A 15,747-nucleotide genomic window follows, 5' to 3' on the forward strand; every position below is an offset into this window, starting at 1 on the left:
TCTTTTCAATCCAGTGAATGAGTATGGGTAGAGGACTCATGGGATACTTAACAGTACACAAAGCCCAGAAGAGAACAGACTCTAGACTGCTGACCTCATGTGATGCTGGATTTAGGTCATGTTATGAAAATGAAGAATGCAGATGCTTTATAGCCAGCCTGATGTCTGTTAGATAATACTTGTGGGCGCTAATAATTCTTATTCATGTTTTGAAATGAATAGATCATTTAAAGACTACCTGTGAGTTAAAAATCCCCCTCTCTCTCTTCCTTTATCTCTACATCAATAACACTTGATTTCCAGGCAAAAGAATTTATTTCAAATCACCTTTGATCTTGGTACCAATACTGCTAGAAGGGCTATAAAATAAAGATATAAATAGATTCCATTTTTCAAAAATTAAACAATAAAAAGCTTTGCAGTCATGTAAAGGTGGGAGCTTAACTGTCCTGAGATCATTGTGAAGGTCCCTCTGAAGACCCAATAAAAAAGGGAATTCCCTGGTGCCTCCCCTTAGAACTGGAGGACCAAGTGGAATTGAGAGAAGATTATTGTAGATAACCAGCTAGTCACCTAATCACAACTTTCCAGAGAGTAAGCTAAAATTTTGAATCCATGAGTATGTTCTACCACTTTCTAGTATGTTCTATACTTGAAAAAAAAAAAAGTGGTATTATACTAAAAGCAAATACAGGAGAAAATCGAGCTTATCAGTTATGATCACAACAAATGCCTATCATGGCATTCTGATATAAAATGAAAATGTTCGGTATTTTCCCTTATGGAACTGTTGGTTTGAAATGAGCTCTCTGGGCAGTAAGAGGGTGTTTGCTCATTCCATTCTCTGACAGCACGTCAACATTGTCCCTCCATCTTCTTGACTTAGGAATCTAACTCTGGAAAAATACAGATTGGTGTGCATTTTTTCCCATACTTTCAGTATTTATTCATCATGGCTATATGTTAAGAACATTGTCACTTGCAAGGACATCTATCAGTCACTAAAAGCAAAGGTTAAAAAAAAGTTCAGGGAAAATGCATATTATGAAAAAATGATGCCTGTACTTAAAAAAAAATTTTGTTACAAAATAAACTTGTACTTTAAAGCCAACAATATTTTTTTTTAAAAAAAAGCAAAGGAATACCTATAAGCATTCAAAAAAAAAAAAAAAGCAAAGGAATACCTATAAGCATTCTTCGCTTGAGATAGAGATTTAACTCTGTGAACTAAATGGGTCAGTTTAAGGGCAAATCTAGATATCTCGTTCTGCCCTAAACTATTTCTTGAAAATTTCAGAGCAGCTCTCAAGCATCTTACAGAAACTCAGAGAACTGGGAAAAGCCACTTCAGAAATGTCTGTATTATACATTAGATGAATAAGGTTTGAGGGTCTCCCAATTATGCCTCTTATATGTCCACGTTAGGAAGTTTCCCCACAAATGGGAATAATGAAGCCAATTTTGGAACCTCACTAATGTGGGAAGGCCTCGGCACTTTGGTAAGAACTGACTGAAAATCAGGGCCACGCACAAAGAGGAATCTGGTCATAGCTGAAGTGAGTGGCACATCACCTAGCAATTAATTCAGTGAAAGCATTCAGAACTTTTTCAGGAAATAAGGCACCAGTTCTGACTGATACTGTATTTAAATCAAGATTAAGAAGCAAAAACCACCTAATGCAAAAATAGGGGGTTGACAGGTATCAAAAATCACATACCACAAAGTGATTTATACTCAATTTTATAAAAGTTGGTCATTGATTATTTTCAAATATATGCAAGTTCATCATTCCAGATGCCTAGAAAAGAAGGCATTTACTTGGGCCCAAAAACCTGCTGTGTAACAAGGCAGGGAATATTTAATTATAATATTATATAACATTTTCCACTTTGAAACGGGCCCTAACAATTTTAATTTAAAAAAAAATCACATCTGTCTGAATAAATAAACCATTAGTCATGGCCATAAAATTCAAGCAGAATGCTAACTAATGAGTCTGATGACATTTATTCCGGGCTGCTCCTGGATTTTAGCAATAATTTGCTAAATTTAAGCACTATAAAAATTGGATTGTGGTTTGTAACACTTTGGTGGTTCCATGTTCATGGACAGCTGTGGACAGCACTTTAACATTCTTTTATATCTTAGTAGAATAGGGCATACAGACTAACTTCTTAAAACATATTTTATTTCAATTTTCTAAAAAAGCAAGCTTCAATCTTCTCATAATTCTGAGTCATGACCAATTTATTTCAATTTTCTAAAAAAAAAAAGCGTCAATCTTCTCATAATTCTGAGTCATGACCAAAATATTACTTACTAAAATAAAATGTTGAAAGGTGATTATAGAACTACAATACATTATACAATTTAAATTTAATTTTAGATACAGTGAATTTAATAGTAGGCATGACACGGGGTCGTGAGAAAAGTCATGACACATTTTTGCATAGAAAAACAGAAAAGATACATCATGACTTTGCCAACAACCCAACAGCTAAAACTAAATAATAATATATTTGGATACTAGTAAGGTATCTTGAAATTTTATACCTCCTACTTCTAAAGAAAATTATTCTTTAATGACTCAAGCTAACCATATACAGGATATTCATAACTTATATGTTAAAACAAACAAAACAAAAATAAATTCCTTGGGCCAGCAGATAGCATAGTGGTTAAGGTGCTGGACTCCCACTTGGCCAACCATGGTTCAGGTCCTAGACTTGGCTGCTTGCTTTATTGCTTTCTGTCTGTCTCTCTCACTTGTGTGCGTGCGCTCTCTCTCTCTCTCTCCTTCTCTCTCTCTTGCTCTGTGGTCAAACTGAAAAAATAGTAGTGATGATTAATAAAATTAAATAATTCTAAAATAATACAGGATTTGTTTAAAAATTTTTCTTTCCTAGATGGAATAAGCAATAGTGTAGATAAATGTAAACAAATATTCAAAATAATTTCGTATCATACCCATATAAAATTTAAAAATAACTATATGTTTATCACTTTTAGAATCCTTCAAACAGGGGCCTGTAGGTGGCATGGTAGTTAAGACACTGGATTCCTACATAGCAGACCATGGTTCAAGTCCTGGACCTGATGGCCTGAAAATCACACTGGGCACATGTGTGTACATGCCCAAAATGCAGAGAAAAGCATGGAAGAGAAGCAACCTGTGGTGTGGCCATCTCCCCAAAGGGTGATTTCTTACTTTCCCTTTCTCTGTCTTTTTCTCTGGTGAGCACACATGGCCTATGACAACAACCTAAAAACAAACAAAAAATCCTTCCACCAAAAATGTAATTATTAACGTGATCCCTTAAAACCACATAATTTTCTAAAGTTAGCAATGTAGAGAACTGAGCTACATGTCAGAATGTTCTGAAATAAAATAAGTACTTTCACATCTTCTGAGTTATTTCAAATATTACTTAATTCTTCAGACACTGAAAGCCTAACTCAAGTGCAGGTTGGGAGTGTGTGTACCTGCATGTATTTGCACATGTCATGTGTATGCCCTGAATTTTCTCTCTTAAATAATTGTAATTTTCCACTCTGTCAGGAGATATAGGTCTAAGAATGAATCAAATAAGTTTCAGAAATAAACTTTAAAAATCATAAAAAGACACCGCTATACCCAACAACAACAGTGAAAGCATGTGTCAGAGTTCGGCTCGCCTGTTCCTGGAACTGCACAGTCCCAAGGTGACACGCCAACCAAGAAGCCCTCCCTGTACATTAACAAGATCTTTTTCTTTCTTTCTGGAATGAAAAAATTCCTGGTCTTTTTCTTGTAAACTCTTACTAGAAGAAGTGAGCCCTGCAAAAGAGGTGTTCAGAAGAGATGGAATTTCAAAGAGACAGTGACTGGAGGGGGAGGAGGATGTTCCTACGTGTGGGAAACACTGAAGGGGTCTCATGTGCCCCAGCCAGTAGCAAGGAGAGTTGCTTTAGGGTCACTAAATCAGTTGTTATCAAAGAGTATAAGCAAAGCACTCAACTGGAGGACCCAGAAGGTATAAAGACTTGCTAAAAATGTATAAAAAAACTTCTGGATAAGATATCATACCTGGGCACTATACACACTAGGGTCATAGCAAAGAAAGTATTTGATACTGATGAAAAAAACAAAAACATATTATTTATCTAGAACAAATGACTAAAGTAAGAAAAAGAGCCTAAATGAAAAACAACCTCTCCAGTGTTTCTCATGACAAGACAAAAATCCTCCAGTAGACACTAGTAGTTTAGCTACAGAAAGGTGATTATTATGAGAAATAATATGATACAAAAGCAAAATTTCAGGTTTCTAAGAAATAACAGTGGAGTATCAGTACAACAGTATGACAACAGCAAAAGAAGGAAAAAGTAACAGGTTTCTGTCTACTTTAGGGGAAAAAGCAAACACTTGGCCGGCAGACTTCAAGGCTTACTCCTTGTTTACTCTAATACAGTAGAGATGACCGACAGAATGGAGTGTAAAATCATCTTATTTAGCAAAAAAAAAAAAAAAAAACCAACAACAATAAAAACCACCTATGCTATAATCTGCCCGAAATGTGCAGGGCGACTATCTTCAAAATAAACAGTCAAGAATAAAGCAAAATTTCTTAAATATCAAGAACTGGTTAGAAAATAAAAAGACAAATAGATCTTTCACAAGAGCAACCTAAAAATTAAACATGTATAAATGCTTTATATTCTCTCTAAAAAGAAATATCTGAGGACTATAATAGCAAAATATTACAACTTTACCATAGAAAGAACAATGGGATAAGTAACAGTTGTATCATGTTCATGAATGGGAAGAAACAATGTTGGAAACAGAAATCATTCTAAAATTTGTTAAGGGGTTGAATGTCATTGAAAGTAAAATAATCAACAATTGTGTTTTTTAACTGACAAAGGGATCCTGATGTTCATTTGGAATGAAAATTAAAGACGAAAACAAAATGAAAAGCAGAAAAAATGAAGGTAGTTTTTGTTTCACTCTATGTATAAAAATACTGTAAAGCCACAATAGTGAAAAGTTTGGCCCAACAAGCAAGAGACATTGATAAAACTGAGCAGAAGCTCAGAAACTAAGTCATTCATCTGTCTGAAAATTTACTATAAAACAGAGTATTGTCACAATTAGTGAATGAAGAGAGAAATATTTGATAAATAGTGCTGGGATAAAATATAGACAGAGTCTTACCTCTCCACATAAATCAAAACAAACTAAAGGTGGTGAAAGGAGTTAAAGTGATGGGAAAAATAGAAATTTTTAATACAGGTGAATGAGATCAAAAGAATGGCTTCAAAGTATAAAGGCATTGAGGAAATCCTGAAGATGAACACCTTCACTGAGAATCTAAAAACACGTCTCACAACGTGTAAAACATTTTAAGTTATTATTGTCAGAAATCTGACAAAGGGTCTCTATAAAGCAAAGAATAACCCATATAAATCAATGAGCAAAAGAGTAGGCTTAGAAGCAAGTGCTTAAGAGAACCAGCAGTTAGCGTAATGGCTATGTCGCTGGACTCCCATGTAGTCGACCGCGGTTTGCGTCCTGGACCCGGTGGCTTAAAACTCACGCCGGGCGCGTGTGCGTGCGTGCCCAAGATCCCAAGAGGAGAATGGAGGAGAAGGGATTGCGGCGTGACCATCCCCCCTGGGGGGTGATTTCTCACTTTCTGTCTCTCTGTCTCTGTCTGTCTGGCGAGCGCACGCGCCCTATAGTGAAAACCTCTCCAAAAAAAAAAGAAGCAAGTGCTTAAATGACTTAAAGAAACAATTTACAGAAGAAAAATGCAAGGAGCTAATAAATGTACTTTAAAGCCTCAATTTTACTAGCAATTAATGAAAGGAATGGTGAGGGGGGGACAAGTCCATCTAAATGTTTGTCAAAGTTACGTAAAATGACAATTCTCTACATTGGCCAGGGTGTAGCAAAAAGGCCACCTTAAGCCAGTTCTCGGAGAAGGTGCCTTGGCAGAACTTCTCTGAAATATAACATATAAAAAAAACCATTGGGAATGCTTGAAAATCATTATCCCCCAAATTTAATCTATTAAAAAAAGAAAGGTGGGGAAATTAATATAAAAAAGATGCTCTTCAGAGCCTTATTTGCAAGAGCAATAAAAAAGAAAAAGGGAATTCCCAACTTGTACTGGGAATAAGGAAATAAAGTAGAATAGTATACAATCATTAAGATAGTATTTTAGGGAAATAATTATGAGAAAATCCTAATCATACAGTGTTTACAATTTCTGACATAATTTGGTGAAAACAGAATGTCAGATAAAAGAGAAAGAGAGAAGAAGAAACTGAAGAAGACAGAGGATACGGAAAGAAGAGAGAGAGAGGAAAGAAAGAAGAAAAGGAGAAAGAGAAACAAGAAAACAGCAATAACAAAAGATGTCCAGTAGGCAACACCCCAAATGTTCCTAGTGAATATCTCTGTGCAGTTAGATAGCCTGCTAATTTTTTTTTTCTATATCCTTTCGTAGTTTTGCAAATTCTCTCCTGTGACCACATATTACTTTTACAACTAGGAAAACATAGTCATTTAAAAGACTATTAAAGATAGAAAATCCATCATGCTGCATCCCTATCAGTTGGAAAAAGAATTGGGCTTGAGCCTATCTGCAGACAGGAGAAGCTGAAATAATGAGAGTTTGGCTATATTCCCAGGATGCCAAACTAATGGCTTAGCTTCATTAACGTGGGGAGAAAAGGCAGTCAATGACTTTTGTATTTGCCGCTGACAAAGCTGCAAAGTTTAGTTGTGCTTACTGGAGATCCGTCGGGGACAAAGTGAAGAAAAAGCTGATGGTGCTCTGTGATCGATACTTCTGGAAATGATCCAAAAGTTCACCAGGTTCTTGCCTTGGCCCTACCTATCCTGACCCCATCATAATCCCAGTAAATTTTTGTAACTGCAGGAATGAAGTTCTTCCCATCTGTCCTGTATAGACCAGGGACATGACATACTCAGGTTTTCTCCCTACTCCTAACTAATGAACTATGAAACAATTCCAGTAGGATTACTTTAAAATTTTTTAAAACACCCTAAAGAAAACAGTTCTCTTTTTTTCCCAGGAGTTTTTCAACTTAAAGATATGCAAATATTTTTTTTCCCACCTCTCCCCTGTTTTACGCCTGCTTATTAACACTTCCAATCAAAGGTTAAGGGGAAAGAAATTTGGGTTGATTATTTTTGCTGCTCTGCTGAAGTCTAAATTTGGGGAAAGAGATTCATAAAGACGTGCCCACAGGACTTCAGGAATTGTATGTGCAAAAGTAAAATTGGTCGTGAAGAATGGTGTTGCAGTAGAGGCTGAATCTAATTAAGTATTAAGCTGTATGTACCCTGCAACCGTGGTTTCACAAATAAAAGTTGTTAGCTGAATGGTTTCCTTTACCTATACTATTCCTTTTTCCCATCATGGCCGTTTATTAATAGGAGATTATTAGAATGCATTATTAGAATTATTAGAATGGACAAATGAAACTGCATCTACCACATAATACATCCTAGCCCTCTTTGCATATTGGGTTTTCGTAAAAGTCAAGATGCATTTTTGTATAGAAAAACAGACAGCTAAGTCATGACTTTTCCAACAATCCAATAATACTTCTGCCAGTAAGCCGCTTGAATTGACAAAACAAAAAAGCCCCTCTTTAATAAATTAAAGAAACAAACTGCTTCATATAATTGTATACATGTCATTAGGATTTTTAAAAAATTAGTGCTGGCATCTGGAACATTTTACAAATATTTTTACTAGCTACCTGGTTTTTTTGGCACTCCATTAAGCTAAAATCAGAATTGTTACTATCTGTCACTAGGAGACCATATTAAGGCTTATCCTCAGCCAGATGACACGTTTTTAACTCACAAAATCCACAATAATGTTAGGCACCAGTCTCAAAGAGAATAGCCCTACGTTTAAATCTAAACCTATTTAAACTTTTAGCACTTGACTAATACGGACAGTGAACTGTTCACTATTTTACAAATGTTATCCCTTTGGGTGCAAGTAAGTTTGTGTTTCAAGGCTCTGAGAAAGAATTCCAGGAGCCTGGATCTTCAGCTGACTTTCAATACTTAAGAGTTGAAGTTCAGAAGGCAGTAATCTCGGGACTGGCAATGTATCCTTGAGTTTTTAATTTTTAAATTTCGGATTCAAAAGAAATGGCAGTGATGTCTACATAAGTCATTTCTTTTGATAGAACAGATATAGGAAGAGACTCATAAATATTTTCAAAACCTTCCTAGAGTAAGCAGGTCATGACACGTGACCAATGGATCCTCATGCTTTGATATGTTACAGCGGGAACTTTTAGAAGTGACTTACTGGGTTGTACATCTGATTGAACAACTGCTCAGCTTGCTACATTGCAAAGTTGGGGAAGCATGGAAGCACAGACAGGGAAAGAAGGAAAGATCCAGAAAAACAGCATTAGCTCAACAGATCCAGTGCATTTGCACAGACGAACTGGTCGTTAAAAAGGAAGAAATTTCAGTTTCTAAACATTCCACAGTGAAAGTGAGAGGCTCTAGGGAAATACAACTGTTGACTTTGGCTCCTAAAAAAGAATAGCTGGAATAAGAAATTTAAGGTTTGTGTTACTTTCCCTTTCTCAAGTTAAATAACCCATGAAATAAAGAAATCTGTCCACTTTTGATGATACATGAAGTGCTGGCCTCTAGCAATGAATCAGAAGAAGTACTTTGGACCAAGCCTGCAATTTATTACCTGAACTTCAAAGATGGTAATAATAAAAAGATTAATTAAATCTTATCATTGAATTTATAGCTCTTCTTTTTATATGAACGCAAGCCTGAATTTTCTGTTCAGCCTAACTTTAGAAAAATATAGATTAACAAAAGGCAAGTTAGCAACAGCAAAATATCAGAAAGCAAGACATTATCAGATAACTTTAAATGGAAGAAAAAATTTAATGCAGTGGAAAGATCAAAGGAAACCAAAACACAGTATTATCCATTGCTCATCACCAGTTTCTACTGTTAGTTCATAATTAATTTTTAAAAAAATCATTGTCAAAGATATCCAATTATGTTCCAAGTATTTTAGAATCTGTAATGCTCTTTGATAATAGATTGAAATGTGGTGGCTTTAAATGTACTGGATGTTATTTTAAATTGCACTCCCAAATTATACTTCTTAAATACTTGCAACATTCATTTGGGGTTCAACATCAAGGTAGAGAAGGTAGAATATTTTTGGAACTCCTACTTGGCTTTAAGCTGAGACTTGCCTTTTAAAACCTAGATTTCTAGTTCCTTCAGCTTGGATGAAGTAAATGATGACTTTATCATGGTTCTAAAAAATGTCCCAGCATGACATTAATTGGAAAATGTCTAAGAGTATAAATCTTAGCATGCTGAATTGCGGCTGCTTCTAGAATTGATTTCTAATCATATAGAGTGAATGTACTTCTACGTTTTGAACCTCCAACACTCTTTTGAAAGACAAAATGACCCACGTGTCAGTATCGCAATCCTTGGGTACCTATTTAAGACTGATGAATGCACTTAATTAAAAAGCACCCTCGTAACTAGGAATTATGCATCATTTGGCTCCTATCATTCTATCAGCTTCGCTAATGTCATAAGGATTTCCTCAAACGTGGATATGTGTATCATTTTTAAGAGGTGGGATGGGATGTATGAGAAATAGTTCTATTTCTGCCCATAACTTTTTTTATCACCAAGTTTTTGAAGCTATCTGAAATTAACACAGTATAGGAAAGAGTTAAAAGGCATTCCGTGTGTGAGTGTTCTCCACAAGCGCTCATGTAAAAACTCACTGATATCAAGCGTGGCTCATAAGACAAAAGTAAATTTGAGTCGCTATTTGGATTTCAGTGTCACTGGCAAACAAGGATTCTATTCTACTAAACGTATCTATGATATTGTATATGGCAAAAAATACCTGGATATTCACAGATCTTAAGCAGAATTCCATTGGGAATTCATGGCATATTTACAACGTAATAAAACTATTCTGTTTTCAGCTTTCATTTAGTAAACCTCCACATTTCATTCACAAGTCATATACTCTTTTATTTAGGAGACCCAGACACTCCTTGAGCTTTTATAACTGCTTATTTTTCCATGAGTAAATGATGTGTTTATATGAATATTCACATAGAGTTGGCTTCTATTTTCAAATATTTCACATAGATCGCAACTCTTTTTAAGGTGATGGCTACTTGAGGTTTTTACAGAACTATTTATTAGCAGAAATTAAAGACTACTGAAAAAAATATTATAACTTTTGAATTTAGTTAAATCTTGAGAGCCAAAAATAACAAAACAGCATCTGCAGGTTGGTCATAAAAATATTTAAATTATAATTACCTTATTTAAACTCACTGCATTGTACACTTAGGAGATAGTATAAGGAAAGACGGTGCATATACTCAGAAATAAGTTTATCTTTTCACTGATTAAATAGGTCCTCACAGCAAGATCACCATATCTGTTACCTTAATTCTAGTGACCTGGTAGAACATTAAAATGCTATCAAGGATACTGCTAAGACATTTACAGGATTTGGGTTGTGAATTTCTGTATGTGGTGTCTACCTGAGAGTCTATGGAAATCGCATGCTCTAAGTGATCTCTTGGGCAAACCACAGCTATGTTGAAAGAAACTATATTGAATTGCACAGATGATTTATTAAAGTAGTCAAGTCATGTACATGGGAACTATATGCATTAATACGTGAGCCTCTTTGTTTTAATGACTAGAGGATTTCAAAGGCCATAGATGACTTGGAGGACCTACAACATGCTCTGCAAAGATAACAAATGAGGTGCCCTGATCTCCATAATGACTCATCAGCGTTCACAAAGGGGGTCTTTCATGTCTAGGTCTATGTGAGGTCTTCCTTCTACCAGACTCACCACACTGAGACTGAGGTAGGACAGTGCAAAGGAACACCACAGCGAGTCAGAGCTCCTCTTTTTTATAAAGTTATCTTAAAGCCTGCCTCAGCATCACAAACTGACTTGTTAAATAGAAAGTATCTTTCTTTCCTTTTTCTTTTTTACTTAGAGAAACAAGTTTTCTGCCATAGGGCATGTGCACTCATCTGAGAGACAGAGACAGACAGAGAAAGACAGAAAGCGAGAAATCACCCCCGAGGGGGGGATGGCCACGCTGAAATCCCTTCTCTTCCACTCTCCTCTCAAGATTTTGGGCACACGCACGTGCATCCAGCATGAATTTTAAGCCACTGGTCCGGGACTGGAACCACAGTCGACTACATGGGAGTCCAGTGATGTAACCTTTATACCATCTGCTGATCCCATAAAAAGTATGTTTCATAGGTTCATTTCTTGATATGAGTATCCATGTAAAACATATGATAGAGAATATTAATACATGGGCCAGGATTGTATAACATACACCCAATATATACATAGCCAAATCGATCTGCATTTAAATACTCTTAAATACACAAATTATTTTATTTATCGATCAAGATTTCTGCTTATTAAATATTATGTGCAATAGTGAGATGTTGAGAAGCTTGGGAAACAGACTTTGTAATAAAGAGACTGTCTTCCTGTTTTGTGATAAATGGAGTTGATCTATATTATTTCTCTTTTTCTGTATGAGTAAGTAGACATTCTTAGTGTGAAATTTCTAACAAAAATTTCCTAAAATTCCCTGTAAAGTGAGCACAGTACAGTTGCATCTCAGTCCTATATTACACCATACAGAATTTATTCCACCTTAAAAGATCCAGAAAAATCTCCCTAGATATGTGATTCTTTTTAACCCCTGACCAGCCATGTCACCTATTTTCATAACATGCGCTGGTAAATCCCCATTCTGTGCACTATGAAATAGACATAGTCAAACTGTATGATATTCTTTGATTGTTTAGATTCTTATCACCCCCTTTGAGTAAGTTTGTACGTTGTCGAAGGGAAACAAATGCTTAAACTCATAATGGTATGAGTTTTATGTGAACAATGAGTGCAGACGTACCAAACGACACAGGGAAAAAGTCAAAGGAACAATGCATGGCTGCAAATGCACTTCACAAAAATGCCCCGATCAGAGAAAACACGTGGATGCCACAGTGTGCAGATCCTGCTTTCTTTGCAAAGCCTTCTGTACACATCAAGCTTTCTGAGACATTGAGGCCACTTCTGGTCACGATCATAGTCACTTTACAGACATACTAGGGACTTGACTATTTGGGTGAACTTTTAGGAGTACCATGTTGTCAGGAAAACGTCTGCAAAGTTCTAGTACAAAAATGGACCTACTTCTTAAAGTAGGAAAAGTTCAATCAACATACAATGAGTCTCATGGATTCTTTAGTTTGTTGCGAACGTTTCCATTTATTTTTTCTGATAGTTGAGATTTGCCCAGAGAGTACTGGCTGGTTTTCTAGAATATATTTCACTTCTGCTATTATTTTCATCTATTTGTCAAGTTTTCTTTAGACAGGAAACCTAAGATCATTTTTCAGGTTCACAGACAGATTTGATGCAGACTCCTTGGACATAAAACTAACAGTGTTTAATTAATTCTTTTATCAGCAGACAGCCAAAAGAGAAAGATAAGGAGTTTGTTTCTTCTGAAAAATGTCTCTTCCCTTCCCGTTTTATAAATTCATTTTAAAGGGAGTGTGATTTTTCTTAGACTTCACTTACCTTTTTTAACTGTGCTTCTAATTTACTACATTCCTCTTTCTTTTGTTCGATGGCTATTTCCAGAGATTTTAATTTAGAGTCTCTTTTCAGCCCTGCGGAGGCTAATGAAGATGCATGTTCTTTGAGGTCAATTAAACTAGACTGAAAGAAAAAGAACGCCAGTAAGTAAAACATTGCAATTTCTACTAGCGATGTCTTCTATTTGAATACACTGATTCTATACACAGCAATAAAATGTGCATTAGACAGAAAGGGTACATACAGTCTTACGAAGGTAACAATAGTCAGCTCTGGCCAGGAAATTAAAGTTGGCCAGATTACAGAACTGAGCAAGATCTAATTGCCGTAGAATCCGATGTGACCAGATCGTGTGGTCAGTAAATGCGTATTTCGTGCCTCAAAGTCATGTTAATGATGTAAATCTCAAGGTGGTCTTAACATGTCAGAGCAAAACAGACACCCTGATACCTTCCATTTACATTTATTGCTGTCAGGCCATGCAGATTCTGAGACAAATATGAAAGAAAATACCAAATTTAATGCTTTCTCCTCCTGCAAAGGGTGAATCAAATATAAAAGCATCCTATTAACTTTTCATCGAATTCTATTTTTTCCACAGAAAAAATGATCAGTGGTCTCTCAAACATCTGGATAATTGACAAAAAAAAAAATTTTAAATGTTGAATAACGTGGATTTTATGTCTTAGTCCACTGTAATACAGATCCAACAGATAGAATGAGTCTCCCCAACTCAGACATGAGGTTACCTAAACTATTCCAGTCATCATTCATGTCCTGGAGCCAAGAGCATCTTCGTACAGCCTGAATCACAACAACCAAAGGAATCAATACTTACATGTATTACTGAGCATAGAGTTACCACCCAGAGGGGCAATGCCTGTCACCAGGTATAAAATAGTCAGCAGCATCCCATTATGTGACTAAAATGATCAAGCTTCACCCAGAATGAAGTGTTTCCTCTTTATCCATTTGCAAAACAGGAAGATACTAAGCACACAGTGGTCTCTCAGTGATGTTGCCAAATACTTCATGTTGGCTGTTTAATGGGCACTGGAATGACCTTGATAATGAAGGTCCCTATCACCCAGCAAGGTGCTTCTATCAACTCTCTGAGAGGCAGAGTTTCCAGTCAGAAAACTGAGACTCACATTAGCTGAGTCTTATCAAAGGTCACTCAGCTATTAAAGGCAGATACAAGTTTCAGACTCAGGTCTCTAAGTCCTGCTTCAATTTTCTTTATATCACTTCCTCAGAAATAATATAAGATGTTATAATCTACCATTTTGTCATGGTAAAGACCTATTACTACCCCCAACTAAATTAGAAGCTCCCTTCTGACAGCACGAACTATATGTTGTTCCTTCTGAATTTTCAATTGCCTGGTGAGATTGCCCGTTTCAGTCAACCTGGCTAGTCTATAAGTCTCCAGTTATCAACTTAAGTGTTGCTAGGAAGATATTTTGTAGACATCACTAACATCTACAATCAGTTGACTTTAAGCAAAGGAGATTATTCTCAGTACTCTGGGTGGATCTGATTCTACTAGTTGAAGGGCCTTCCTCAGGTTCCCCTGAGGAAGAAGAAATTCCAGTCCTAGATTACAATATCAGCAATAGCATGGAGTTTGCAGTCTCTCCTTCTTGATGGTCTGTCCTACAAAATTCAGACTTGCCTACCTCCCATAACTATGAGTACCAAATTCTTCCAATAAACTTCTTAATCTGGTCAAATATTTTAATGTGGTTCTGTTTTTCTGACAGATTCCTGACTGATAAACCCAGCCCAATGCCAGGTACATTATACAAAAACAGTCAATGTTTCTTGGAACGCCTACCTGAAATTCATACAACATTGGCATAGTTTACAAAACTATTTTCACTTAAAGTTTATACTCCACCATGTTATCACGATCTCTTTTCAATCACAAGTATATAGGTTGATTTTAAAATGAAACCCACAAATATCTCTTCTTTTTTCTTTTTTTCAGGTTTTGCCACAGGGCACATGTACTTACTCCAGTGAGAGACAGAGAAACAGTGAGAAGGAAAGTGAGAAACCACCCCTCAGGGAGTGATTATACCACAAGCCCTTCTCCTGCATTCTCCTCCTGGGATTTTGAGCATGCACACACACACACACACCTCCCAGCATGAATTTCAAGCTTCTAGATCTAGGACTCGAACCACACACAGCCATGTGTGAGTTCAGCACCTTAACCACCTGCTCACACCACAAATACCACTTCAAATCAACAGAGAATGTCACAAATGAGGTCAAAGCTTCTCTGCCTTCAGTCATGTACGAACTGTGTTAATTATAGATCTTCCAAGTTTGAATCAGCAGTGACACAGTAGGAAGGGAACTTAAATTCTTTATTCTCATATCAAAAACAAAACAACAACAAAAGAATACTTATAAGAAAAAAATAATGGGCTTAAATTTTAGGGAATATGGATTTTGCTTCTGGTTTTCCTCTAAACTTCTCTTACTCATCAATATTTTTTCTTCCTTTATCTGGGCTCCTAGTTTTGATAGGAATTTAAATTTGTATAAAATGATCAACACTAGGGGGTGAGGTAACACAAGGGGGGTCTTTGAAAAGTTCATGGAAAATGTATATTGTGAAAAAACTATGAGTGGTTTTCAAACAAGGTTGGGACCAAAATACGCTCAATCCCTAATTCCACTTTTGCACAATTTTTTGAAGTCTCCCCATACTGTGAATCTGATAAATAGACAACCATGAAGTGCTGCAGTCCAGCAGGGTCTGAAACAGCCTTAAAGGAGATGGACAGAAATCGGTAGGAATGGGGCCAATGGTAGACATCGACTCATACCTCACACTTGCGGAGATGGAACAAAATAACGTGTATGACTGCTTCTCCTATTTCCCCACCAAAGTTTCTCCAAGAAAAATGAAGAGGTTACAGGTACCCCTTGGAACACAGGGATACAGCCTGAAGCATCTTCTCCATAACCTCAAGCAAGAGATTTCTTCAGCATTTGAAAATGCAGGTGATATTTATATTCTGGACTCG

General features: G+C 36.2%; 1 protein-coding gene across 1 annotated transcript in view; it reads right to left on the reverse strand.

Annotated features, from left to right (window-relative positions):
• Window positions 1-15,747, reverse strand: part of ERC2 (ELKS/RAB6-interacting/CAST family member 2) — a 604,303-nt gene that overhangs the window by 137,005 nt on the left and 451,551 nt on the right. Inside the window, exons 10-11 of the mRNA XM_027767061.1 lie at window positions 12,689-12,829; window positions 8,344-8,379 (exon numbers count right to left, since the gene is read on the reverse strand). Coding sequence (XP_027622862.1) covers window positions 8,344-8,379; window positions 12,689-12,829 — 177 coding nt within the window. The remainder of the gene's footprint in view (window positions 1-8,343; window positions 8,380-12,688; window positions 12,830-15,747) is intronic.

This window comes from Tupaia chinensis, unplaced genomic scaffold (assembly GCF_000334495.1).
Source record: "Tupaia chinensis unplaced genomic scaffold, TupChi_1.0 Scaffold143906_1, whole genome shotgun sequence".
Lineage (NCBI taxonomy): Eukaryota > Metazoa > Chordata > Mammalia > Scandentia > Tupaiidae > Tupaia > Tupaia belangeri.